The 26,258-nt window shown below is 35.3% G+C and overlaps 1 protein-coding gene across 1 annotated transcript in view; it reads left to right on the forward strand.

Annotated features, from left to right (window-relative positions):
- The first annotated feature begins 4 nt into the window (after window positions 1-4).
- Window positions 5-26,258, forward strand: part of LOC149800870 (COMM domain-containing protein 10-like) — a 28,251-nt gene continuing 1,997 nt past the window's right edge. Inside the window, exons 1-7 of the mRNA XM_089954889.1 lie at window positions 5-55; window positions 2,321-2,411; window positions 3,209-3,319; window positions 4,362-4,433; window positions 11,931-12,014; window positions 18,323-18,433; window positions 20,749-20,808. Coding sequence (XP_089811015.1) covers window positions 27-55; window positions 2,321-2,411; window positions 3,209-3,319; window positions 4,362-4,433; window positions 11,931-12,014; window positions 18,323-18,433; window positions 20,749-20,808 — 558 coding nt within the window. The 5' untranslated portion in view covers window positions 5-26. The remainder of the gene's footprint in view (window positions 56-2,320; window positions 2,412-3,208; window positions 3,320-4,361; window positions 4,434-11,930; window positions 12,015-18,322; window positions 18,434-20,748; window positions 20,809-26,258) is intronic.

Raw genomic sequence — 26,258 nt, forward strand, 5'->3', positions numbered from 1 at the left:
CACCGTTTCTTTAACAGAAAGTAAACATGGCGTTGATGTTCACTGCCACCCCCAGGTGTCTGTTTCTTTGTTTCTTTTTTATTGTTTATTTACTGAGCAATATTTTAAAATATTTAAAACTAAAGAACTCTAAAATAGGCAAACACATAATACTGCATGATGGGTCAGTTTTGAAAATAACACACATGGTCAATTTTGAAAAGCACACTCAAACTCTCAAATGTTGGTTACATGTTTTCGTAATAATAATGAGATTTCGTTGATTTTTCATAGACTCTAATACAAACTTTTAGACACAAATCGTGCTTCTTCTAAAAATCTTGAGGTCATTTAGCTGAAACAGTTAATGTTGGATCGAATCCCACTGATGTATACTTGTGACAAAACCAAGATTTCCAAGCAATATATTTACAAATTTTGATCAGGTTCGCTTCGAAACCAGTCGATATTTTCTGTCGGCATATATTTTTGCTTTTTAATAAAACGAGCGTCATAATACATATTATCATCATACTGCTTTGAATCAGATTCATGTTCTGATGGAAAATGTTACAGTAATGATAGGAGTCAGTTTTGTCAGTTACTGAAAATGGAAGAGGTGTTTATCTTATATTTCACTGCTAAGATTTGTTAAATAAAACATCCAGCAGAATTTTTAGTTTTCTACACAATACCACCATGAGTTGACCACTGATGAGTCCCTGTGATTATTGAGCTTCAAACTTTACAGGTTGTTAGTAGTTCTCTTATCCATGCTTTGCAGTGAATCACATTTTATTTTGTGAAAATTGGAGAATGTCCTTTCTCTATCAGTATTACAATGTTGTAATGATAGGACAACTATATTCAGCCTGTAAAGAAGTTCTAACTTGGTGTTTTCCTATTGCTTTGTTAGTAAGGTTGCTGACGCTCTCCAGTACTCCTCCAAATTATGTTCACCCTGCGGAGGAATTCTTTATCTTTCTCTTCATGGCTCAGATCTAAAAATCTGTTGGCAAGTTTCACTACTGTAAAGAAAAAAACATACTGATTAATTTAAACTTAAAATAATGAAAAAAATACATGATGTATTTATGCATTTATGAATAATTCATCCATATAAGTTATCTTGTAATATATTGTTAGCTGATATATTTTCATCTACTAATTGAACTTAATTTGTGTCCATGAAAACTTTAAACAGTTTATGAGATGCAAAAGATGCACACTTTGAAAAGCATTATGCAAACTATTTTGCAGTGAATTCAAGAAAATATGTAAGGGCTGTCATATATTCCTCTTAAAACATCTTGAACAATGCAGCAACAATTTACATGACAAAAAAAGATCAAAATAATTTTTTGTGTCTGCCAAAATTATTTTATTATGGTTGGATTCTCCATTGTGTCATCCATCTGTCAAAGATAAGTTGATTTTCATACAAGGTTCAGAACATCTAACAGAAGACGTGACAACATTTTATTCCTTTATTAATCATAACATTTCAAAAGCATCCCATATTTGGCCTTTACCTCCCCAAATTCCAGCAATATGGTAAGTACCAGCTTGTTGCATACACATATCAGAGTATCGTAAGCAACTCTAATCCTATTAATCTGGAATTGAATCACAGTTATTGTTCCTGTATAGTCTCAGTGTGTAATGGGTCACATGTTTTACTTTTGGATTAGCATCAATGCCTCATTACTCACTGTCAACAAAATACATTTGACCACACCATATAGGCTCATATTCTACAGAATAAACAATTCGTTGTAAATCTATACCAAGAATGCTTAAATCTAGCTCTTGCAACACCACAGAAAGGGAGAGGAGAAAATGTTAAAAAGATAGACTGGGACTTCATTCATGGGTTCAGAAACAGAAGTAATAATTGTGAACTGAGTCCATCTACCATGCATCTCACAAGTCATTGTACTGCTGGAATATTTCTGCTGCCCAGCACACTGGTTCTGGCTGAGGCCTCAAATGTGTTGATAGAACATATAAAAAGTAGTAGGGGGAGCTTTTTATTAAATTGTTAAGATATCTTTTAATTTTCAAAAGTGGTAGATTTCAAGTATAAAATGATATGTTGGGTATACGGGTTTTAAAATGCTGGTAGAATCACATCTATGCTGCTGTATGAGTGTAATGCCACATGTATTACATTTAGTTTGTGAATAACCTTTCCACATAGGGGCCCCGAGTGGCCAAGTGGTCTAAAGCGCTCACCATTATGGGATCTCTACAGGTTAAGTTCTAGTGCAGTCACTTGGATTATCTAATGGTGGTACTTACTTATTAATGATGATTTGCACTTTTTAATTTCTTTTTTCAGCATCAAGAAAGCGGCAATTCTAATTAATGCACTTGATGCAGCAAGGTTTCCCCTAATCCTCTCTCGGATATTGCAGAAGATACATTTGAAGGTAGGCCTTATCTAGTATATAAACTAAACAAAATTCCAGTGATCACATTTGAAGGTAGGCCTTTATCTATTATATAAATTAAACAAAATTCCAATGATCACATTTGAACGTAGGCCTTATCTATTATATAAATTAAACAAAATTCCAATGATCACATTTGAAGGTAGGCCTTATCTAGTATATAAAGTAAACAAAATTCCAATGATCACATCATTTTAGGAAGCTTATTTGTGCCATAATGTTTTGAAAGGGCCACTTTATATCCTTTTAGAATCTTCTGTTGATACATCATGCAATGTGTTCTGGGAATTTTTGTTTATTTCCTATGCTTTACAGCAACATTAAAATAATAACCACTCCCAATAATAATAATAATAATAATAATAAAAATAATTTGAGTTTTAAACAGACGGTTAACTATTGTAATGTATAAAACAAAATTTTAAAAGCATTTAGAAATGTGCTTTGTTTTCAAAACTCATCTTGGATGAGAGTACTTACAGAGTTTATACTTAAATAGAGTCTAACATGCAGATAAAAACAAATTCAATTATCTGAACAATGAAGCTTAAAGTCAGACATAAAAATATAATGACATGTATACAGCACATTATGCGACGACAGATCTGGGTCTGTGCAGTCTGTTGTTGGACTTAACTTGTAACCAATTATATATGATAACAAATAATTTTATATTGACAAAAATACAATTGTAAATATAACAAATAATGTGCAAAAAAAACCCCAAAATAATGTGTTAGGTATAATTTCAAAATTTTCTACCTTTCCTAAAATAGGATGAAAGAACATTTTCAGAGGAAGAGGAAGAAAAGCTTCAGAGTACCCTGAGACTTACTGCTCCAGACCTTGAACTTCTGTTGCAAACTTTAGAATTTTTTCTTCAACAGGTAGGTTGTGTGCCAAGTTCAAATTTTCTGTTAAAAAGCTCTGAATATCACTTGAAATTTATTCATATCAAGTTTAAAATTTCATGTTTTGGATAGGTAATGTATATTTGTGTGTATGAGAGAGAGAGAGAGTGTGAGTGTGTGATTTGGACTTTTTAACATAGTTTTAACAATTTCTCAGTCATATTGCTACGATGTCTGCAGTGTGGCAGTTTATAGTAATGTCAAGCACTGGGGCATCATGCTGCAGATATGTAGCATGATGTCCCACCCAGTCACACTATCCTGACACCAGGCTGACCAGTCCTAACACTAACCTCTTAATGCTGAGTGCCAAGCGAGGCAGCTGTTAGTACCATTTTTGTAAGTCTTTGGTATGACTCGACCGGGGATCGAGCCCACGACCTCCCGCATCTGAGTTGGATGCTCTAACTACTAGGCCACCAGAGTGGTCCTTTTGTAGAAATATTTTAATTTTTAAAATAACATGAATGAGAGTGCTAAACCTATTTACAATTTTATTTACCTGTACCTATCTTAAAAGATCACTGCTGTGAGAGCTTCTCAAAGCACAGATTGATTGGTTATTAAGAGTTAATACCTGTAATGAGAGACCACCTGTCTTGAGATATGAGCTTCTCAAAGCACAGATTGATTTGTGAGACTATAATATTTTGGCAAAAGGGTTGGCCTTTTAAGACAGGTTCTTCATAAATGTTGATGCAGAGAGAGACTTATCTTTGGTTGGAGGGCACCTTGTAACATCGCATTGCCTGAATGAAATTCGCTAATTTTACGTTCTATCTAACCATGTCCTTATTATTTATACATTTTACCACATAGTACACAACAGAGTGGTCAAACCATGGAATTTGACATGAGAATACATGTATCAGCATGCAGGTTTGTAACTTTTGTCCCAAGCCTTGTTGCAGGCTACAAGATAGATCACAAGGTTTTGATGGATAGGTATCAAATTGCTGGAAAGAGCTGGAATATATTTTAAAATTTCTAATTACTGTTCATTTTGTTATGTATTCAGGCTGCTTACCACACTGCTAAACCAGTTGTCTTGGGTCAGCAACTACAACAGTTGGAAATTGATGAAGATAAGGTAGGCATACAGAGTTTGCTTTCAATTTTTAAATACTTCTTTTATTGCAGCAAAGTAAAAAACCAACAAAATCTGCAATTACCCCCTGACTTTTTAATCCATTTAACGCATTTGTCTCTGCAAGCTTACTGATTTCTTTGTTGTGAAAGAATGTCTTGGGAGATAATGTGTTCTCCAGATATCTTGTGGCGAACATGGGTATTTTACATCTTATGACGTATAGTTGATCCTAAATAAAAATTATGCCAATCGGACATCCAGTATGGTTGCCATAGCAGCCATTTTGAAAAATCTTGTCACTGCTACACAATTGTACGGTCATGTTGATGTTGGGTTTTCTCCTTTAAATACATTCTCTGATCACATTAACATTATAAAAATTAGTTTCACCACCTCCCAAATCCAGCCCTCCCAAAAGATGAAAATGCTTCTCTCCTGTTTATATATATATATATATATATATATATATATATATATATATATATATATGTTATAAAATAAACAACACCAACACGTAGAATGTGTGACCAATTTCGCTTTAATGCTTCATCAGACTACTACACGATTGTACGGTCATGTTGATGTTGGGTTTTCTCCTTTGAATACATTCTCTGATCATTTATAAATTATAAAATATTTTTCACAGATGTTGTGTTGTAGTTGTGAAAAATGAAAATAATGATATTACTACTATGGTTCATGTTAAAAACACGAATATTCATCAATATTGTTGAATATTCTTCATGCCATCCTAAATCATGTAAAAATGGGATACCATATAGTCAAGCAAAAAGATACAGAGGAATTATTTCGGATGACGCTGTTTTTAAATCATCTTTGACAGAGTTAGGTCAACATTTTTTAAATAGAAAGTACCCTATTGACATCATTAATACTGCTTTCCAAAAAGTATCTTCTCTTACACAGCTTGAATCTTTACAATATAAAATCAAAAGTAGAAATGAAGATATCATTCCTTTTGTTATTGACTATAATCCAAGTTTGCCTAATATAGGTAAGATTATCAATAAATATTGGGATTTATTAAACTTATCATGTAAAGCAAGTGTTAAATCGCTACACGAAAGCAAACCCACACTTGCTTATAAAAGGACTAAAAATCTTAAAGATTTCCTAGCTAATTCCAAATTAGAAAAACCATCATATAAAATAGGATCATCAACTAAATGTAATAGACCTAGATGTTCATACTGTTCATTTATTAATGAAAATACTTCTTTCAATAGTAATAATACGAAAGAAACTTTTAATATGCATTGTGATATTAATTGTGCAACATCAGATGTTATTTATTTGATAACATGCAAAAAATGTGGCATCCAATATGTTGGACAAACCAGTCAACAAATATCTAAACGTATGAACCAACATAGATCAGATATAAAAAATTATATCAATCAATCATTTTCATCTCATGTTGCCACACATTTTAACAAAATTTCCCATACATTGCAAGATTTCTTCTTCCAACATATTGTTAAAGCTGATTCTGAAATGGAACGTCTGCTAAAGGAAACCTATTGGATTCACCGTCTTAATACGGTATATCCAAAAGGTCTAAATTCAAAAACACTATATGACATTCAGTAAAAAAATTAAATTTTCTTCTGAATTATGTCCCCTGTTTACAATCAGATAAGAATATTTTCATATTATTTTACTTTGCAGAAAAACTTAATTGGTAAAAGTATAATCTAATATCATAAAAATAAGTTTACTAATTCTTTAAAAATGAAAGTAATTTATAAATTAATTCTCAATATAATACGATTAATTATTTATAAAATACTTGATAGTAAGTGTTATGCACACCATATTTTTTATTATATAAATTGAGTTTTGATAACCTACTTAACATTTGTGAAGATTATATCAATATTTATTTTTTATATATTTATTTTTTTAATTTTATTTTTATTTTATTAATTTTTTTCTTTCTTTTTTTTCTCTTTCTTCTATTTATTTATTTTCTATATCTCTAATAAGAGTGCATTATACATGATACAAATAATGATAAAACTGTTTATCTCTATTTAGTAATAAGTTTTATACACACACACACACACACACACACACACACACACACATAGACAAAGGGCAACAACTCTTGCTAATTATCTACTCTTGCCACTGAGAGGTGGTGATAATTTTAAGCTTTCAGCATGAACTGAGAATATGTCATTCAAATCAACTCCTGAATTCCATTGTATGGGGATGAATGAGCAGGATGATGTTTTATATGCAGCTCCCACTATGGAGGAGGCTGAGTATGGGTTTAAGGCTGTAGTAGAAGAAATATATCACGTACTGCCAAACTCAAAATGTCTGCAGCCACCTTCTTCTACACAGGATACAGGATCATGTTCTACACAGGATACAGGATCATGTACTACACAGGATACAGGATCATGTTCTACACAGGATACAGGAACATGTACTACACAGGATACAGGATCATGTACTACACAGGATACAGGATCATGTACTACACAGGATACAGGATCATGTACTACACAGGATACAGGATCAATCAATTTACAACTGCAGATATAGCCTGTATTTTCCCTATATATGTAGACAAATTGCTAACCAGTTTCTGAGGCAGTCCTAATAAGACGGTAGGAAACCAAGTTTCTCTACTCCCAATCCTGCACCCTCTTGCCTTTGACTTGTGTCCATGACTGCTTGCAAACAACCTTCCAGTAGGCATGCGACTCTTGCAGTTCAAACAGCATTAGATCAGACTCTTGCAATTCAGACAGCATTGGATCAATCTCCTTCTGCAAGATGAGTGTGTCTAAGAGGGCTTAAGATCTCATTTTGCCAACCACCTCTCATTTTGTCCTCTCTGTTCCAGATGGAAGTACTGTTGCCCCTGGTGAAGGATACACATTTACAGCAATAGAGGACACTGATCAATAAGCAGGCAGTGGAGATTGTTCATAATCCAGTCTAAATCAGTTCACTAAAATTTAAAATAAAGACTGCAAGATCAGACTACCTCTCCATCAGTATGTACAAATTTGCCATCAGTCTCAATCTGACAGATACATATTTTCATATTTCCATGGAAATTCCTGTGATTTGCATAGCAAAGAAATTGTTTTCAGTTTTGTGCTCTCTCATTTGACTTGAACATAAGTTCTTGTGCATTTATGAAACTAACCAACTTTGACATCTCCCAGTTCCACAGTGGTACTCTTGTATTACATCCTCCAGAAGAATATGGTAAGTTCAGTTAAGGTCAAAGTAACCAATGATCTTGTATCCCTTTTAAATCAGTTGGGATTTCTGGTCAATTGGGAATAGTCCGACCTTTTTCTGTTGCAACAGTTCATCCATCTGGGTATGGAATTCCTCACCCACCTCAACCTTGTACACCTTCAGATAGTCCAGATCGTCAAACTCACAGAGTCCATCCCCATCAAGACATGGATCACAGCCAGGGAGTTTCTGTAACTCCTTGGATTGTTCAATGCAGCAGTGGATCTCTTCCTGCTAGGTCGCCTCCCATTGCAGATGGCCTTGCTCTCTAAGTAGTGCCACTTGATTACAGGATCATTGTAATGAGAGAGTTAATATTATTCTTGGATCAGTGTAATGAGAGAGATAATATTATTCTTAGATCAGTGGTGCAACCAAAGCTGGCTCACAACAGGAATACCTCTGGTACAGCCACAGTCAGTTGTGACTGTGTGTACAGTCACAAGTATCTATGGTTGAGGAGTTTAACTGTTGCCAGGCATCAGCTCCTTCAGTGGCCAGTTGGATCCAGAGGATGCAGGTTTCTACATCATTCTCTTGGAGATGAAAGCTATCATCAAGGCCTTTCATTTTTGGAGAGATCATTTTGGGGGCAATGTTATGTTCATCAAATCTGACAACTCGGTGGTAGTGATGTAGCTCCTGAAACAGGGCAGTACAAAATTGTATCAGTTCTGCATTTGGTCTGGGAATATCACCATTGGTGCATATGATGCAACATTGGCATTAAGATCAGACATATTCCTGGCAGACTCATTGTCTTGGCTGATTCTGTCAAGGAAGGAACAAATTCTCTATATGGTATGGCACCTTCATCCATTTGTCTTACATCAGAATTGCATGCTATTGGGGCATCTGATGATCAATCTTTTTGTGACCAGGTGGAATCACAAACTGCCCATTTTGATCTTCCTAGTACCAGATCCTGAGGCTTTGACCATTATTGCCTTTTATGCCAGTTGGAGGGTCTGTGGGGCCATTGCCTTTTCCCCAGTGGTCTTAGTTCCAAACATTATACAGAAATTGAGGGGTCGGAAGTGCAAAATGATAATGATTGCCATACAAGTCTTAGATCAGTGATCTACTCAGTCTGATGATAGATCTATATAGGAAGATTCTGACCAGGCTGAATCTTTTTAAATGGACTCTTGTGTTCCATCCTTTTCCAGACTGACTTCTTCATGTCTGGCTCTTGTCAGGATAGCCTTAAGGCATAAACAATTTAACCCTTTGATCATGGACAGAATTGTACAAATAAAAAAGTCCCTCTTCTCTAAAGGCTTATGAGGGAAAGTGGACCAGTGCAAAGTCAGTAACATCGTTCCTTTCAGTGGCTCTATTCCACATGAAGCTGACTTTTTTCTCTGGCTGTTCATGGAGAAAAAGATGGCCCCAATTACTATGAAGGGTTTCAATTCTATGGTATCAGACGCTTTCTGTCATCATGGCAGAGAGGATCTTGGTCATAACAAAGACACTTGTTGGCCAACTGTGACTACTTGCATTGGCCAAAATCACTCACACTATTTCCTGGGTGGAATCTTTCCTGGGTTTTGATTTGGATGAATTTTTTAGCCTTATAGCCTGGAATCACTGAAGCTCCTTTCATACAAAAACTGTTTCCTGACAGTGTTAGCTTCAGCATGCAGAGTCAGTGAATTACATGCCCGCTCTGTTGATCCAGCCATTCTTTTATTTCAATCAGATTGCGTGGAGTTCTTATGATGCAACCTGGTTTCATTGCCAAAAATAGGTTTCTGTCAGTGGGCAATCAGAAAGTCATCATACAACCTCTCCTGTATTGACAGATCCCAAGAGGCACTCAAACAGGATCTGATATGGGCGCACAGACTTTATCTCTTTATTTGAAGTGAATTGAGCCAGTTCACAGTACTTGATGGTGTCTCATTTTTCTAGTTAAACCTGGGAAAGAGGACTTAACCCCTCGAGCTCTCTGATTTTGGTAAAGTGGGTCATATGCATGGCATACTCTGACATTTTGCCAGAACTAAATTACCTTTTGAAAATCTCTGCTCATGAGATCAGAGCAATCTCTGCAAGTTTACATCATTGAGGCTGTTGGCTGACATGTGCAATCGACCTTCTCACATTTCTGTCCACAACCCTTGGCTCCATCGTGACACTGGATCTGGTTCTCAATTGAACAGGTAGTGAACAGAAGCATTAGACATCAGCACAACCTCTGGATTGGCACCTATGAAACTTTCACTGGATTCTCCTGGAATTTTTATTTGGTGAGAAGATTTTATTTATTTTTTCTTCACAGACATAAACTGTTTTCTCTAGTTGTGCTGCTTGCAAGTTAGGAGAGTGGGTTATCTTTCATATGTGGAATCTAATCTTCCTTCAAAGGTTACGAGAATCCCATTTATGAAGTTCCTCTCAGTTTTAAACTAGCAACACCTGTTGGCAAGGAAAAGTAATGGGCACTAGTTATTGCCCTTTGTTGGTATGATATGGACAGGAAAGATAATTTTTGTCTTTGGGAGGGCTGAATCAGGATCTTTGTTGTTGCAGTTTGACTTAACTTAATAAGCAAGTATATACAGTAGTTGATGACTAATGAAGATAGTACTATTCTGACCTCCACTGTGGTGGCCATGGTAGCCATCTTGAACATCTTGTAGCTGCTTCTGTTCTGATGGTCATATAGACATGGGGATTGTGCTAAATAATTTCTTACAATGTTGTTGTTGTTGTTGTTGTTGTTGTTGTAGGGTTTAACGCCATTTTTCAGCACAAGATAGGCTATACATGGCGGCCAGTATTAATGGTGGAGGAAGAACCCAGGAAATCCCCGGAAAGAACCACCGACCCTCGAGAAGCTACTGGCAAGCTTTCTCACATACCCACATTGGCCGAATCCAAGACTTGAACCTATGCAGACAGAGATGAGATGGCAGTGATCCGTAACGGAGAGCGCTTTAGACCACTCGGCCACTCGGGGCCCCTCTTACAATGTCCTGTTGGTCTTAAATAAAATTGGCACTGATCAATGGTGTCCATCTTGAAAATCTTGTTATCACTGCTTTCTTTAAGGAATGGTCATATTAACCTTGGGTTTTCATACTATATGTTAGGTGGTCCTAAATAAAAATAGTGCCAGTGTGATCTTCCAAAATTTAAAAAATCTTGTTAGAGCAAATTATCCCGAACAGATAGCCATAATGACATTAAAAAATATTTCAAGAAATGCTTCTTTCTTGCAATATTTAGTTCTTCCAGATTAAAATCTGTCTGATTTGTCCTTCATTGATCTTTTGAGCACAATGACATTGTACATATTCAAGTAAATTTTGACCATATTTTGTATTTATAAATTCATAGTCAGCTTTCTGACGTTGATGTTAAGATCAAAGGTCTTGAGAGAATTTTAGCTGTACTGACTTGTGAGCATGATAACACAAACAAGAATAGATTTGTATCAAACCCATTTTGTGGAGATATTAGAGGAAGACCTTGAACAGTGCCAATTAAACTTCTTTTCCTAAAAAACATATTAATTATTGATTTGACCAAACCTAGCATGTGGGTGTATTTGACATTTTCTGAGACTGGTTTAGTGATTTTCCATCCATGACATCAGGCTTAAAGTGAAAGACCATGACAAAACATTTTGTAATGCTGTTAAATATACTTTGTGAACATGTTAATTTAGAAATGTAAGTAAGTAAATATCTGAGATGATTTCAATATGCAGCAGTTAATAATAATAATAATAATAATAAGACAGAAGAAATGGTCTTGCCATGGATTCCCAGAAATTCTTTTTGGATACTAAATCTTCCATTCCTTCAAGGGATTCATGTTCTAGATATTATTAATATTATTGTTTTGTCTGCATAAGCATGGTGAGACAAAGGTATTTCATTCTGGCTTTGGCAATAACATCTACATTAGATTTCTGGCATTGGCAATAACATCTACATTAGACTTCTAGCATTGACAGTAACATCTACATTAGACTTCTGGCATTGACAGTACCATCTGCATTAGACTTCTGGCATTGGCAATAATGTCTACATTAGACTTCTGGCATTGGCAATAACATATACATTAGACTTTTGTGATAGGATTTTGTAAGTGAGATAATGAGAAGATACATCAGTACACCTGTGTCTCTGAGGCAACTGGATCTGTGGAGTACTTGTTGTTATTATTATTATTATTATTATTATTATTATTATGCAGGTCAAAGCAATAGTAGAGGCCTGGACCAACGGTGCTAAAGACATAGTACAGAAACTTAGGCAGTGTCGGCTGAACTGTAAACAGGTACCTGACAGTAGAATTTGCTTTTCTCTCTTCCAATCTGAGTTATGGATAGTATTTGAGACATAACCATATTCGTTTGATGGGACATGTCAAATAATGTTTGGTTTTATTAGTAAACCAGTTTATCATGGTATTTATTTTTATGGTCTGCACCACAGTACCTTTTTACTGTACCAGTACTTCGGTAGTTTCCATCAGTATAGAATGTACGGATATTTCCAATTAATCTTTTTGTGAATTGAATGGTATTTACAGCATGTTTTCATTCCAAATAAATATAAAAAAAGTATTATTCATTTTCTATAAAGCAGTTGGATTTGTCGCACATTAATTTTGAAAATTTCAATTATAATTATATTTATGATCCTTGAATCACATGTTTAACATATGTCATGTATGCAAACATGATAGCTAAATGTGATGTTATGATGTTCAGGGAAAATCCAACTTTTGGATATATTTCAAGTTGAAAAACATACATGGCATTTGTAGTTTTTAATACTAGGATATGCCAATGTATGAAGTACTTGCATTCCTGAAGACCATCCTAAGATTTATGAGAGCAGTTTTCTGTTTGAATTTTATGTAATTTATCAAGTCCACTAAATATTTTTTCTTTTGTTGAGGAAGTTTTTTGTTTTTTTTTGTTTACTGGTCCTGTCTGATAAATATCTTGCCTGGGTGTTGGCATCCCTATCTATTGTATCACTAGTGTAGCTAGTGAATTGTAGGCTTCAGTGTAAACACATCCCTGTCTATTGTATCAATAGTGTAGTTAGTGAATTGTAGGCTTCAGTGTAAACACATCCTATCTATTGTATCAATAGTGTAGCTAGTGAATTGTAGGCTTCAGTGTAAACACATCCCTATCTATTGTATCGGTAGTGTAGCTAGTGAATTGTAGGCTTCAGTGTAAACACATCCCTATCTATTATATCAGTAGTGTAGCTAGTGAATTGTAGGCTTCCCTGTAAACACATCCTATTTTATTAACAAGATCTCTAATGTTAGCACAATTTGTTTCACAGGTTTTCAGCTATAGTGTAGGTTTAAACATTCTACTTTAGTTAAAGTTTTAGATTACAACTTGTACAACAGTTAACATTAACACAGCAAATTAATCTACTATAAGCTACTGACCATTTCATTGGGGGGGGGCAGGTCTGCTTGTTTCTTTAGAGATGGGGTATTTTGTTTTCTTTTATATCAAGATAATTAATTTTGTTCTTCAAATAATATCATGGATATAATTTGGTGTTATTCTGGTATAAATCAGAGCATGATAATGTTTCAGCTATTGAGAGATGGACATTTTAAAAATGGGTGTCAGGCCCCTGCCCCAGAATATCAAATTATTGGTTCCTAATATTATTGCAGTACAGTATAGTACATAGCACAGTATGTTCAGAAATACAGAAGTACTAAATTTTTTGTGATACCCAGTTCTGGTACAAAAAGGAGTTGGTGACAAGTTTATTTACTTTTATTAATTCCAATTTGTATATTGATATACGAGATTGCATGCTGAGTATTCTGGTTTGACTTGTGAAACTTATAGGTGGAATAAATAGAGATCTGAGCAGATATATAGAACAGAATGACACGAGCCCCCATGCATGAAAAAACAACAGTTTAATCAATTACACAAACAACTGTGATAATAATTACATTTGGAAGATAACACTTCTTTTTTAAATAAATCTTTCACCAAATTTCAAACACAAATATATTTATATAAATAGCCAATCTGTTTTAAATGATAGAATTGGTTCATCATAGAATCAAGTGAACAATCGAAGTCATTGCCTTGTACAACTTCATAACCTGCTGATTTCCAGTCCACTCCTACTTCACTGTGGTTCTTCCTCGAGGTCTTTTGCTTTTCCCTTCTCCAACCTTCCTGCTGTCTCACCTATTTTCGGCCCTCAAACTTCTTGGATGGGTAGGTGGATATGTAAGTACGTAAATACATAGATACTTGGATCAGTAGGTACATGGATACGTCAGTAGAGCTATTTCCCCTTTCAAAATAAACAGAGAAGCAACCTAAATCGTCTGTCAGTTGTCCTACTGGGAATAGATCATTACTCCCCTCTCGTTATGTCAGATATCATTCTATCAGAATTCAAACAGATATCAAAGGCTATCTGGTCAAGCTAAACAAGGCAGACCATAAACAAACCTAGTTTCCTAAGATTAATGTACTTCCTAATGGCTATTCCATCCTGACTTCCATTAACATCACATGAGTGTTAACAGTTCTGTTCTTGTCTCAATTACACAGATGAATGAATGAAATTCATTACATGGCTTAACTGCATTATTTTCAGCAAATACACACATCTGAGTCTTTAGCATACACGAAATCATCTAAGATCGGTGAATTCAAACTGATTCTTGTAACTAATATCAACTAAAGTAATGCATGAAATTCTTAGATTCCTATAACAATCAAGACGAAAAATTCAGACAAGTCGTCAAACTTATATAAAGAAGATCATTGTAGGAATTCAGATAGATGAACTCAACACAGTTATACTCATATCAAGAGAATTAATCTATGGATTTAAACAAATAAATTCATGCAAATATAAGCAAATAAATTCAAGCAAGTCATTATATTGGTATCAACGAATTACATGAGATTGATGCAGATACCTTGTGCTTTCAAGCTTTGTTTGCTTCTACTGCCAGAATTGTGTTCATTGAGTTTCCAGACATCTGGTCCCTTTGACAAATGTATCATGCAAGAATTTCTTCCAAATTCAATATTGGAGTCTCCTATATTTTTAACTCTTGTAGGAAAATGTAGACTAACTAAATTTTTGGTGATGGGGGCATATAAAACCCAAGAAATTTTGTGTGGGAACCATGCCTCTTATTTAGCGTAACCAATCAGGATTACATATATCTACCGCCTTTTATAACTAGGCGCCAAAAATGTGGTCAGACTGACTGCTGGATTTCCAAACAATGATTCTGGAAAAACTCAACTGTGTCAGTTCCGATATAAAATCAAAGTTAACCTTTCCTTTTCTAGTCTGTCTGACAGTTAAATAAATGAAGGCATAATTAAGAATCACTTCCTCTCTTGACATAGACACTAGAAATCATTGCAATATAGTGATTTAACAAGCACCTTTCACCATAAATGTAATTAATTGTTCTCCGGCCAAAGTTAATGTACTCTTCATAGATCAACAGAAATTTGTATCTTTACATACCAACAGCCTGGACTTGATGATGTACTAACAGTATTGCTATATCAGAATGATATAATCCAAAATGTCCTTGCATGAATTTACAGTAATCCCAAAATAGTGATTTAGCCCAAAAATAATCAGTGAGTACCTCTTAATTCCAGTGAACAATTTAAATAAAATAAATCCTCTCAAAAATATTAACTGAAACACAACTTGTATTAATTCCAATAAGACTGATGTTAAGATATAGAATGAGTAATTCTGCATTAAACAACATTTATAAAAAAAGCTAAGACATACTAACAGAATCATGATGAGGTTAATTTTTCCTTAAAATTTGACACTTGCTTCTACAACATTCTTAATTTCTATTTTTAAAAAGCTATACCTTGAATTCAACATCTGTAAACATGTTTGCCTCCAAATAATTATGATCTTAAAATATAATTTAAAATCATAGACAAATATTAGCTATGTAATATGTTGTTTAATAAAAATACAAAACAAACATTAGTCAGAGCCCAACTCAAACCTGAAAATCTCGTTATTACTACTTCTCTTTAAAAACAAAAAACAGTTGTATGGACTTTAGATTTTCAACCAGAAGACTTCTTAGATGTTTTTGTTGACCTCAAATAAAAAAATTATGCCAACCTAATATTCAGTATTGGCTTCCAAAGTGGCCATATTTAAAATATACTACTCCTCTTTGATGGAAATCATTTCGACACTGGGTTTTCATCAGAAGACTTTTAGTGATTAATTGGTACTGAATGATATTGGGACAGATTTTACATCCAGTTAGGTCACCATGGCAGCCATCATGAAAATTTTCTCTTCACTGATCTTCTTAAATGGAAATTCATATTGACATGTGGTTGTCACCAAAGACTTCTTATGGTGTCTACTTTGTCCTGAACGAAAATGATGCCAATCAAACATCCATCTTGTAAAGCTTGTTATAGCTATTCCTCCAGAATTGATGATGATATCGACACATAGACTTTTCACCAAAAAGACTTTCTATGATATTTAGTGGGTTCTAATGAAAATGGTGCCCTGCTGACATCCAGTATGACTGCCACAATAAACATGTTAATAATCTTTTAATTCATTGTCCAGTTTTGATGGTAACATTGGCATGGGGTTTTCACCAAAAATCTTCTAATGGTTTCTAATTTGTCCTAAATGATAATGCTGCGGATCTTATATACAGTATAACTGCCATAGCAGCTAATTTGAAAATCATGTTGCTCAAGAATACAAGAGATTATTTTAAACACTCACCTGTTGAAAAGAAGAAATGGTCTTTTCCTAAATTCCTGGAAATTCTTTTTGGACAGTAGAGCATCATTCCCTCAAGGGACTCCTATTAGATCAGTTATTCCACTGAAAATAAAGTTACAGGTATTTTTAGTTTAAAATCCTCGTCTTTCATGTGTGACTTTCTCCAGTAGTTAAGAACATAAATATGAATTCTTTGCTGTACATGTGACAGAACCAGGACACTAAATCAGTAGATTTAAAAAATTTCATCAGTCAGTTTCTAAATCAGTTGGATTTTGTATTGACATAAATTGTATGCATTTTAAGGGGGACTGATAAACAAGACAAATGTACTTTTTGGCCGTAATAAGCAATTCCAATTTTAGTAACACAGCAAGTTTTGAACATGAATCAGAATCTGGTTGCAAATATTACAAAAATAATTAATACAAGTCAGGGTATTATTAGTTAAATTTGAATGGATGGGCCTGGATATGAATGGATATCTGATAGTTCACTACAGAGATTTTTAAAAATAAAAAAATCCACAAGCATTTTTAGAATCTTCAAAAGTTCACTGCCTGGTGACAAGTGACGACATTTTGACTATTAAGTGTCATACTCAGAAGGCTGTTAGTTGTTTTCTGGTCTAGATTTCCCCTTGAATTGCTCAGTATTTTTCAAAAAATGGAGAATGTTCTCTCCTTACCAGTAGTGGAATGTGGCAATGACAGAACTTTTGACCTAGTTTCAAAGTAGGCCTTAAAAGTGGGCATGTTTGCTACAGAAGATTCATTGCTCCTATGTGATGATGTCTTCAGATGCCTGGTGATAAAATTTCTTCCTGTGTACTCATCTTAAAATCCACTTTGCACAAAACAGTGTAATCTCAGGACCTTAGCTACTTGTTTTGGTTAATATTGAGAGAAAGTGTACATTTAGGCATTTTGACATGAATTGACCAATGAAAATGTACATTTAGGCATTTTGACATGAATTGACCAATGAAAGTGTACATTTAGGCATTTTGACATGAATTGACCAATGAAAGTGTACATTTAGGCATTTTGACATGAACTGACCAATGAAAGTACATTTAGGCATTTTGACATGAATTGACCAATGAAAGTGTACATTTAGGCATTTTGACATGAATTGACCAATGAAAGTGTACATTTAGGCATTTTGACATGAATTGACCAATGAAAGATTAAAGCTCCCCTTAAATATTCATCTTATAACAGTTTGAAAAGCACAACAATTAAACAAGACAAAATATCAAAATACTTGAAAGTTTTTCAGCTGAAATCATGTTTTGGTTGTCTCTCCTTTTTATCTCACCTTCACCAAAGGTCAGCTGATTTTATTTAAAGACTTGTGGGTCTTCAGAGACCACCTTTCATCCTTTTATTACAACACCTCAGTAAATAAGCCCCCTTTGGCATTAAACTTTACAGCTATTGTTTTTTTTATATGTCAACCTCAATAGGATTACTCAAACACACCAATTGTGCAGGTGTTAAACCGGTGGAACAGTTCCTTTTCCCAGTAGACTGGTGTCTGTAACATGTGGATAGAATATGTATAAAAAATGTGTGGGGTTTTGAACAGAAAATTTTTTAAAATCTTTTTATTTTTAAAATCTATAGATGTCAACTACATGTATATAACAGTATGTGCGATGGGATGACATTTGAAACAGTATTTTTGTCATGCTGCCATTGTAACACTATTTAAACAGGCTTCCTAAAAGCTTTTAGACCTATCTTATCTTCACATGATCGTTCTGAAAGGACTAATTCATATTTTTAAGGATTTAGTTTACATTAACTGTTTCAGTTGGAGGACATAAATTGGCGGCTTAATCTACAGATGGCACAAGCATCAAAAACTAAGATGAAGTTACCTAATGCCATGTTTGAACTAGGCATCAAGGATGAAAATACTCAGGTTGGCACAGAATGATGAAAATGGAGCATCTTTATGATACAAATTTGCATATATTGCCATCAGAATACCATGTTATAGAAATCATGACTGTGTTCAGTGATGATAGAGTTTTACTTGTGACAAGAGGTTATGGGTACGAATCCTTCTTTGGCCAATATAACTGATCACATTTATCAGTTAATTAACAAACTACCATTGCGTCTGGGGGCCCCGACTGATCTAAAGTTCTCACCGTTTTTGTTTTTCTAATATTAAATTGTACTTTTCCATGAGCATTACTTGTCTTCTGAAATTGTATGTTAAGTCACTATCATTAAGGGAATATGTCTAAAAACATGTCAGGATATTCTAAGTGAAAGAAATTGAAGATTAATTCACAGCTTATCGTAGCACTCTTTCTAGCAAGCTTTCTGAATGAAACAAATTTTCATGCATTGCTGTTTTTGAAAGTTTCATCATCTAAAGCCGAGAACTAAAGGGATGATAATTGTTTTGTTAAAAGTACCAACTGGAAAACAAGGTACAGTAAATTATATTTAATGCACATGGTTTTGTATGAGAATCGTATGAATGGGGATTTTCAGGTTGTCTTGTGGTTGAAGAATATTGGAAAAAATGTGATGTTTTCTTAATCACTCTACCATTGATTAAACTAGAATTAACTGATCAGTAATTACCAAGATATATTCTAGCGTTGAAAATTTAAGGGGAAAATCTCCATCCCACTTTTTAAAAAAATTAGGGTGAATTTCCTTATGTGTGCGAGATTTACCCAAATAAAGAAAGGTAGGGCCTGCTGATAATGTGTTGTTTTCCATGCATTCAGTTGATTTTTGTCACACGTTAGTAGAAATTACCATGAATGTTGCAACTGTATATCACTGAATAGACCAGACTGTTTTAAAATCTTGGTTTGCTGACATGTTTAGTTGTGCAGGTGCAACATACTGTGAAACACTTTGTTTCAGTGTGTTTTAAATTTCATGGTTTGAATAAAAAATTACATACTTGTGGGTTCCTAATTTCATGAATCATTTACACCTCAAAACTAAAATACTTTATTGAGTGTTAAATATAGCCCTGGATTTAGTAGGACGAAGTCAGATTTTGTGCCTATATTTTAAATACTGTTTTAGAAACAAATGTTCTTCGCTCATAAATGAAAATGATTTTCTTTATCAGATTAGCATGTTAAAACCTGAAATTATTTCAACGCTTGAACATAATCATTTCAAGTGTACGTACGATGAAAGTAATAGATATGGTTGTGTCTTAGTTTTAGACTAGTACTAATATTAGTACCCTTACTTGTACCTCAACCACAACAAATCAAATTGAGGCTATGACATCGTAGCTGGTTTTAGACCTGAAAAATTTGACAAATTCATGCTGGTGTCATTTTCTTTTACCTGGCATTGATCATGAATGAAAATTTTAATTGTGTTAAAAAGTATTAAGTGTTTTATGGTGTAAAAAAAACTTAATACATTTGTGAATAAAACACACATTCTTAGAAGTTGAAACTCTTATATTTACAACATCATGGATCTTACTGTCAGAAACTGGGATGTCTTTGTGTGATCATGACTGTGATGTAATGCCCAGAAATTACATTATCTGCAGTCATTAGCAAATTATATCAGGATGGATATAACAGTCTGGTGTTTGGGGCTGTTTCATTAAAACATACATGGGACCCAGGGAAGGCACTTTTCAAGTGAGGTACTCATCCACAGATGCAATGTAAAATTTTCTTATCATTTTTATATGAACTCTATGAAATCAGTGTACCATAGCATACACTTTTTAAAAAATGCCTTCCCTGGGTACCATGTATGTTTAAATGGAACAGCCCTTAAGCAGCTAAAATCCATTTGGGGATCATTTTATATTAATGTTGGTGCAAGTATCCATTTTAGTTTAATGGTTGTTTTACCATTTAAAATATCCATTTAAATTGATTTAAAGTTTTACTGGTGCATCTATCCATTTTATTATATTGGTGGTTTTACTGTTGCAAATATCTGTTTGCTGGTTCCACTGATATGTTGCAGGTGAAACTCAGTTTGTGACATAAAACCAGCGTGTCCTCAAATATGAAACCTGCTTTTTAAAAAAAGGAATAACTTGCTCATTTGTACCGAGTTGTATCTAGAATTGTAGAGGGTTCTGGTGTGTATATATATATATGCTAGGTTTGACTTATGACCCACATGCAGATATGTAATTTTATGCTGTGCATATGTTTTATCTACAGCATATTTATCCAGTATTTTAATACTGTAGATTGTTTTACTTTCCCCTTTTTTATTCAGGAAAAAGAGAAGATAAAGCTAGAATTTACACATGACGAGTTGTATGCATTTTATAATCAGGTAAGATGGCAGTAAAGTTATTTTTAGCCCTTGAAGTGCTTGTTGTGACATCTGCAGTTGTTCAGGTAAGCAACTGTTTATACATCCAGGACATCAGCATGACATTAAAAATGAATGTGAAACTAAATTTCTTTGGCACATGTATTCAGACCTGCCAACCAGTTGGTCTCAGTACGGCAGTTGATTTTTTCCCGTAAGATTGACTAGTTTTCAGTAGGGTGTAGCGAAATATCAACAACTGCTGTTGTAAAGCTGGAAAACATAATTAAAAGTTCGACGCATCAATGATAAGCATTATGTTCAACTGAAAAAGTTTGTAATGTATGCGTAGACTTTATTTACCATTAGTACAGTTGCACAGACTCTAGTTCCAAACCCTATGCAGCTCAATGACTTGTTGCTGTCTCTCAACTGGACACAATTCTTGGAAATTCTTTTCCATTTCACATGATGATGGCAATCATATCTCCCATCATGAGACATACTCTATTTGGCATTTGATGTTCAGTAAACGTAATTGTGTCCTTTCCAGCTTTTATTCACAAAGAATCTGAATACTCCTTTTTATTCCACTGTGTTGATTATTAACACTATTCTAGAAGCTTATTTTCCCTTTCGTCTTAAACTGTACAATCCTGTAAAATACTATAACTATTTCTCGAAACACTATTATTAATGAAACACTGTATATACACTAATTACAGCAGAGTATTAAAGCTCACACTTTACAGATTTTTGGATAAAGCCACTGTATCAACATCGTGTCAATCAAGTCATGTTACTCAAACATTCTTCTCAGGTAAATAATCCCCAAAATGCTGAATTAAATATGTCCAGCTTTCTCAAAACCACTGATAATTAGGGCCGATCTTTCACTCATTGTCACGTGAGATGCAGTTATCCATTCAGTGTGAACTGGCTTGATTAATGAGGTTTCAAGGTTTACTAATACTGTGCACTGATTGTCACCATTAACATCTTTTTCCATAATGGCATGTATGACCCGTTTAGCATACCACTTGTGGAAGTGTGACTTTAATTCTTCATTGTACTCTTTATTTACTGTCAAGTCTAGTGGTTGAAGTCGGTCTGTACAAGAGGCAGGCACAAACATTGCTGCCTGGTAAGCAAGCATCTGTGTTGTGTTTGCAGCTTCTTACGGGTTAGGAAGTCCAGGAACCAAGGGGGGGTCTAAGTTGAATTTTACCACTCTTAAGCCACTTTGTTAATGCCATGATGGTCAGAAAGTACTGATGGTGCAACTTGATGGACACTGGTTTACATAAAAGACAATTCATATGTACTTTAATAACTGATTGGCCTATTGTTGTTGGCTGCATCGGCTTTCTTTGATGTTGAGCACTCAAATGAAAAGATGGCGAAAGTGATTAACCTTGACAGGTGTTTTATTTGTGCTCATAGAGATGGAAGTATTGTTTTACTGTTGTTGGCTGCATCAGCTTCAACTAATGTTATTCACTTGGTCGAAAACACGGTGCAGATATGGAACTTGCCAGGTCTTTAATTTGTGTTCATACAAGTGATAGTATTATTTAAACATTAAAGTTACTGCCATTTGCATTGGCATAGTTTTATTCTTTTGTATTCTTTATTTTGGGTATTTGTTGAGGTTAAACCATGAAATTAAATACCTACTAATATGCAAACTTTGACAGGCAAAACCACAAATTTAAGTACCCACAAAAATGCCTTTTTTTAAATACAAAACCACGAAAATTTAGCCAACGAAAATAAATGATACTTCAGTATGTAATTTTTCCTGTATTAACAACCTTTTAACTCAAATGGGATAAAAATTACATGTGACTTGATGCTTGTAAGAAAGTTCAGATTGTGAAGATCATTTTTCATACAGGGTGTTTGCATATTTTATATAGTATTTACAATACAAACACTTTGAAAGAGAGCAATTTTATTTTCTTCCCTCCACCCCACAAAACATCCAGCACTGAGGGATCATGTACTACAAAGCTACAACATTTGTAGGGTTAATATAAAACACATATGATTGATACATTCTTGTGAAATGTACAAAAAAATAATCAAGAACATCAGTCACATGAGGTAAATGTTAGTCATGTTTAATCATGCCAAATTCTATGCGTAGTAAATTTAGAGCATAAAATGTCAAATATCTCACAGCTGACTGTAAAGTATGTGTAAGCAGATCCCTGATGGCACATGACAAAAGTTAATGGAAGTTCTGATCAGTGTTTGGCTCTTATCAAATCTGTTCATTTGGGGGATAAAGGTGGCTCATATCAAATCTCTTCATTTGGGGGATAAAGGTGGTTTGAATAAAATCCTCCTAATCATGTCCAAATAAGCTGTTGTAATGTCATTACAAGTTAGTACAAAACTTTTTGCTTGCTTTGTTAGTAATATAGATGGTACTAGCAAGTTAATTGCATTGATAATTGATGCTTTGTTTTCTCACCTAGTGCACAAGGAAGGGCTCTTGATCTGATATTCAGGCCAACTAAGATTTACGGGGATCTCAATGACAGATCCAATCAGCTATACCATAGGCAACATACCCTTACTAAAACAGAGATTTCAGTCAGAAATCTGTCCATCCAGCCATTTGCTTGGAGTGGCTGTACCAGAAATAGCCAGACCATCTTCTGTACTGCAGCATCCAGGCTGACCATACACCAGGCAAACCAACTGGCTGTTTGGCAGTGCCAGACGAACATATTTTCAATACTTATCCACATGGGAGAGTTAGTGACATTTTAAAACAGGGCAGCATTGAGTCATCTATGCCACCTGGTATGACTTATTCAGAGCTGCAAGTGGAACCAGGTCAGGACTCGGCACGGTGAGTGTGATGAAGTTCATACAGATCAGTTGTATTTGGATCAGAACATGGAATGAACTGAATTTTGCAAGGCCACATTTGAGGACATTAATTGGGTGTTGGCAACTTAAGAATGCAGTCCACCGCCTACTGCTACACGAGACTATATAGTTAAAGTATTGGTAGATTTCAACCATGAAGAAGAGACGCCATCCTTTTGGCTTCTTCCTCATTTGGCTAAAATTAAGGAGATCAACGACTGCCTGTTGGGTAGAATTGCGGACCCAGGGAATTCTAAGGCTTTACATTCAGAAAGCCAAGTACAAGTTATGTTCTTAGCTCACTGGTACAACACTCACTCATTTCCTATTTGGAAGAATTCAAGAAGTTCGGTGGCAGGCATTTCAGGAACTGCCCCTCCAATTTGCTACTCAATTCACACAGGCATTAAAAAATAACCCAGCCCCTGCCACTGTGGAAGGGCGATAAGCAAAGGATAAGAAATTGTTTGAGTCAAATGAGATCCAGTATAGATCCAAGCCCAATGCCAGAATCAAGGAGGTAACAGTACAGAGATGGCAAGAAACCAAGATTCACAGATCCTTCAAGCATCCTAACTCTAGACATTTACCTATCCTCACCACTGCCTTCAGACAGCCTACCTGTGGGCAGCTGCCTACTTCATTTTCAGGCTCATTGGATCTCCCTGTTCCCTCAGACTGATTGTGTGGTACAGTTCTTTTCGATAAGGGCTTCGGTTTCATTTATACTACTCTCCACTTTCCTCCTCTCCTTTCTTCAGACATAAGTCAGATCAGTAGAATGATGCCTTTCTACAACATGAGATAGGGTCACCCACCGGAAAACAAGCGGTGGAGATTGTACAAAGACCACAGTCTCCTGTGTTTTATTCAAGCTGTTTTTTATTTGAAAGGCAGACAGCAAATTGAGACTGATCATTGACCTGAGTCACTCACTCAGTTCATTTCACAACTGAAATTCAAGATGGAGACTAAAAGATCAGTCCATCTCTCCATCTGAGGGGACAAGTATGCCATCTATTTCAAATTGACAGATGCATATTGTCACGTCCCTCTCTATCCCATGTCACAGAATTTCTGTTTTGCTTACACAAAAGGGTTTGTCAGTTCAAAGTCCTACCCTGTGGCTTTACATCAGACATTAGGTTTTACCAAGGTTATGGATAGCATTGTCACTCATTTCCAATTGACTTCATCTACAATGATGGCAGCGTACCTAGATGACTGGATGACACCCTCCAGAAACATGGTAAATTCTTCTACTCCAGGGCAAAAATGACCTCCTCTCACTTTAAATCATCTAGGCTTTCTAGTTAACTGGGAAAAGTCCTACCTCTGTCCATCCCAGCTTTCATCTTTCTGGGTTTTTCCTCAACCTGAATCTGGTATGGCTTCCTTGTGTTTGCATAATTAAGATCGTTAAATCCGTTTCCAAGGGGATTTGGATTTTAATGAGAGTTCTTGCAACTCCTCAGATTATTCAATTCGGACTTGATCATGCTCAGCTGTCTTTCTTATGTGTCCCTTGCAAAATGTTTCAAGTCCCCAGTCCCAAATACAATCATTCCTTTGTCAGTGGTGCAACCCCGGTTGACTGACCATGAGGATCCTGTTGGAGAAGCCCCAAGTGGAAATAACAGTATGTACTGATGCTAGTAATACTGTTGAGTTGCTGGACTTCACTACTGTGAGTGGCACATGGGAACCAGGGGAGGGGCCTCTACACATCAGACTTTTAGAAAAAAGGCTGTTATCAGCATCTTTCACTTTGGGAAGGATTGACTCTCAGACAGAATGGTCTTTTTATGTCCAACTACTCTGTGGGTGGTGTCCTACCTCCCCAAACAGGCACCAAATCAAGTAAACAGGCACCAAATCACCAGACTTGTGTGTTCTGGTTTGGCAGTCTCTATCTTGGTGCAACAATCTCCATGACAACCTACAAATCAGACACATTCCCAGCCAACTCAGTGTCTTGGCAGACTCTCTATTTAGGAAAGGTCAGGTCTTTCACATTGTTCTCTTCATCAATCAATCTTTACTCAGATCTGCACACTTTGGGGGGCGTTTGGTGATCAATCTCTTGTGACAAGGTGGAATTGCAAGTTTCCCATCTTTGTCTCTCTAGTTCCAGATCCAGAGGCTTGGGCTGTGGACACTCTTTCAATCATTTGGGAGGGGTTATGTGCATTATCCTAAACCCCCCCCCCCACACACACACATTAATGGTCTTGGTACAAAACTAATTAGAATCCTTTGCGTAAAAAAAATGCACGGCAACAAAACGTGCGTCTATTTTCCCCAGCACGCTCTGCTAATGTAACTATCATACAAACATGTTTCCTCATAGCTTTAGCTTCAGTTTGCAGGGTGAACAAGCTTCCATTTCCTTTCCATCAACCTGATCTTCAGTTAAGATTGAATGGCTTGGTGGTCCTCTTGATACAACCAGGCTTTGTAGCAAAAAACTAGGTTGCCATCTGTCGCTTGTCATTATCTCGTTCTCTTCCTTAGCTAGGTCAAGAACGGTGGCCATGCATGATCCTGTTAGTGCACTCAAAAACACTACTTGAAATGCGCAGATACAA

The sequence above is a fragment of the Sinohyriopsis cumingii genome, chromosome 4 (genome assembly GCF_028554795.1).
Source record: "Sinohyriopsis cumingii isolate HCF-2022 chromosome 4, ASM2855479v2, whole genome shotgun sequence".
NCBI lineage: Eukaryota > Metazoa > Mollusca > Bivalvia > Unionida > Unionidae > Sinohyriopsis > Sinohyriopsis cumingii.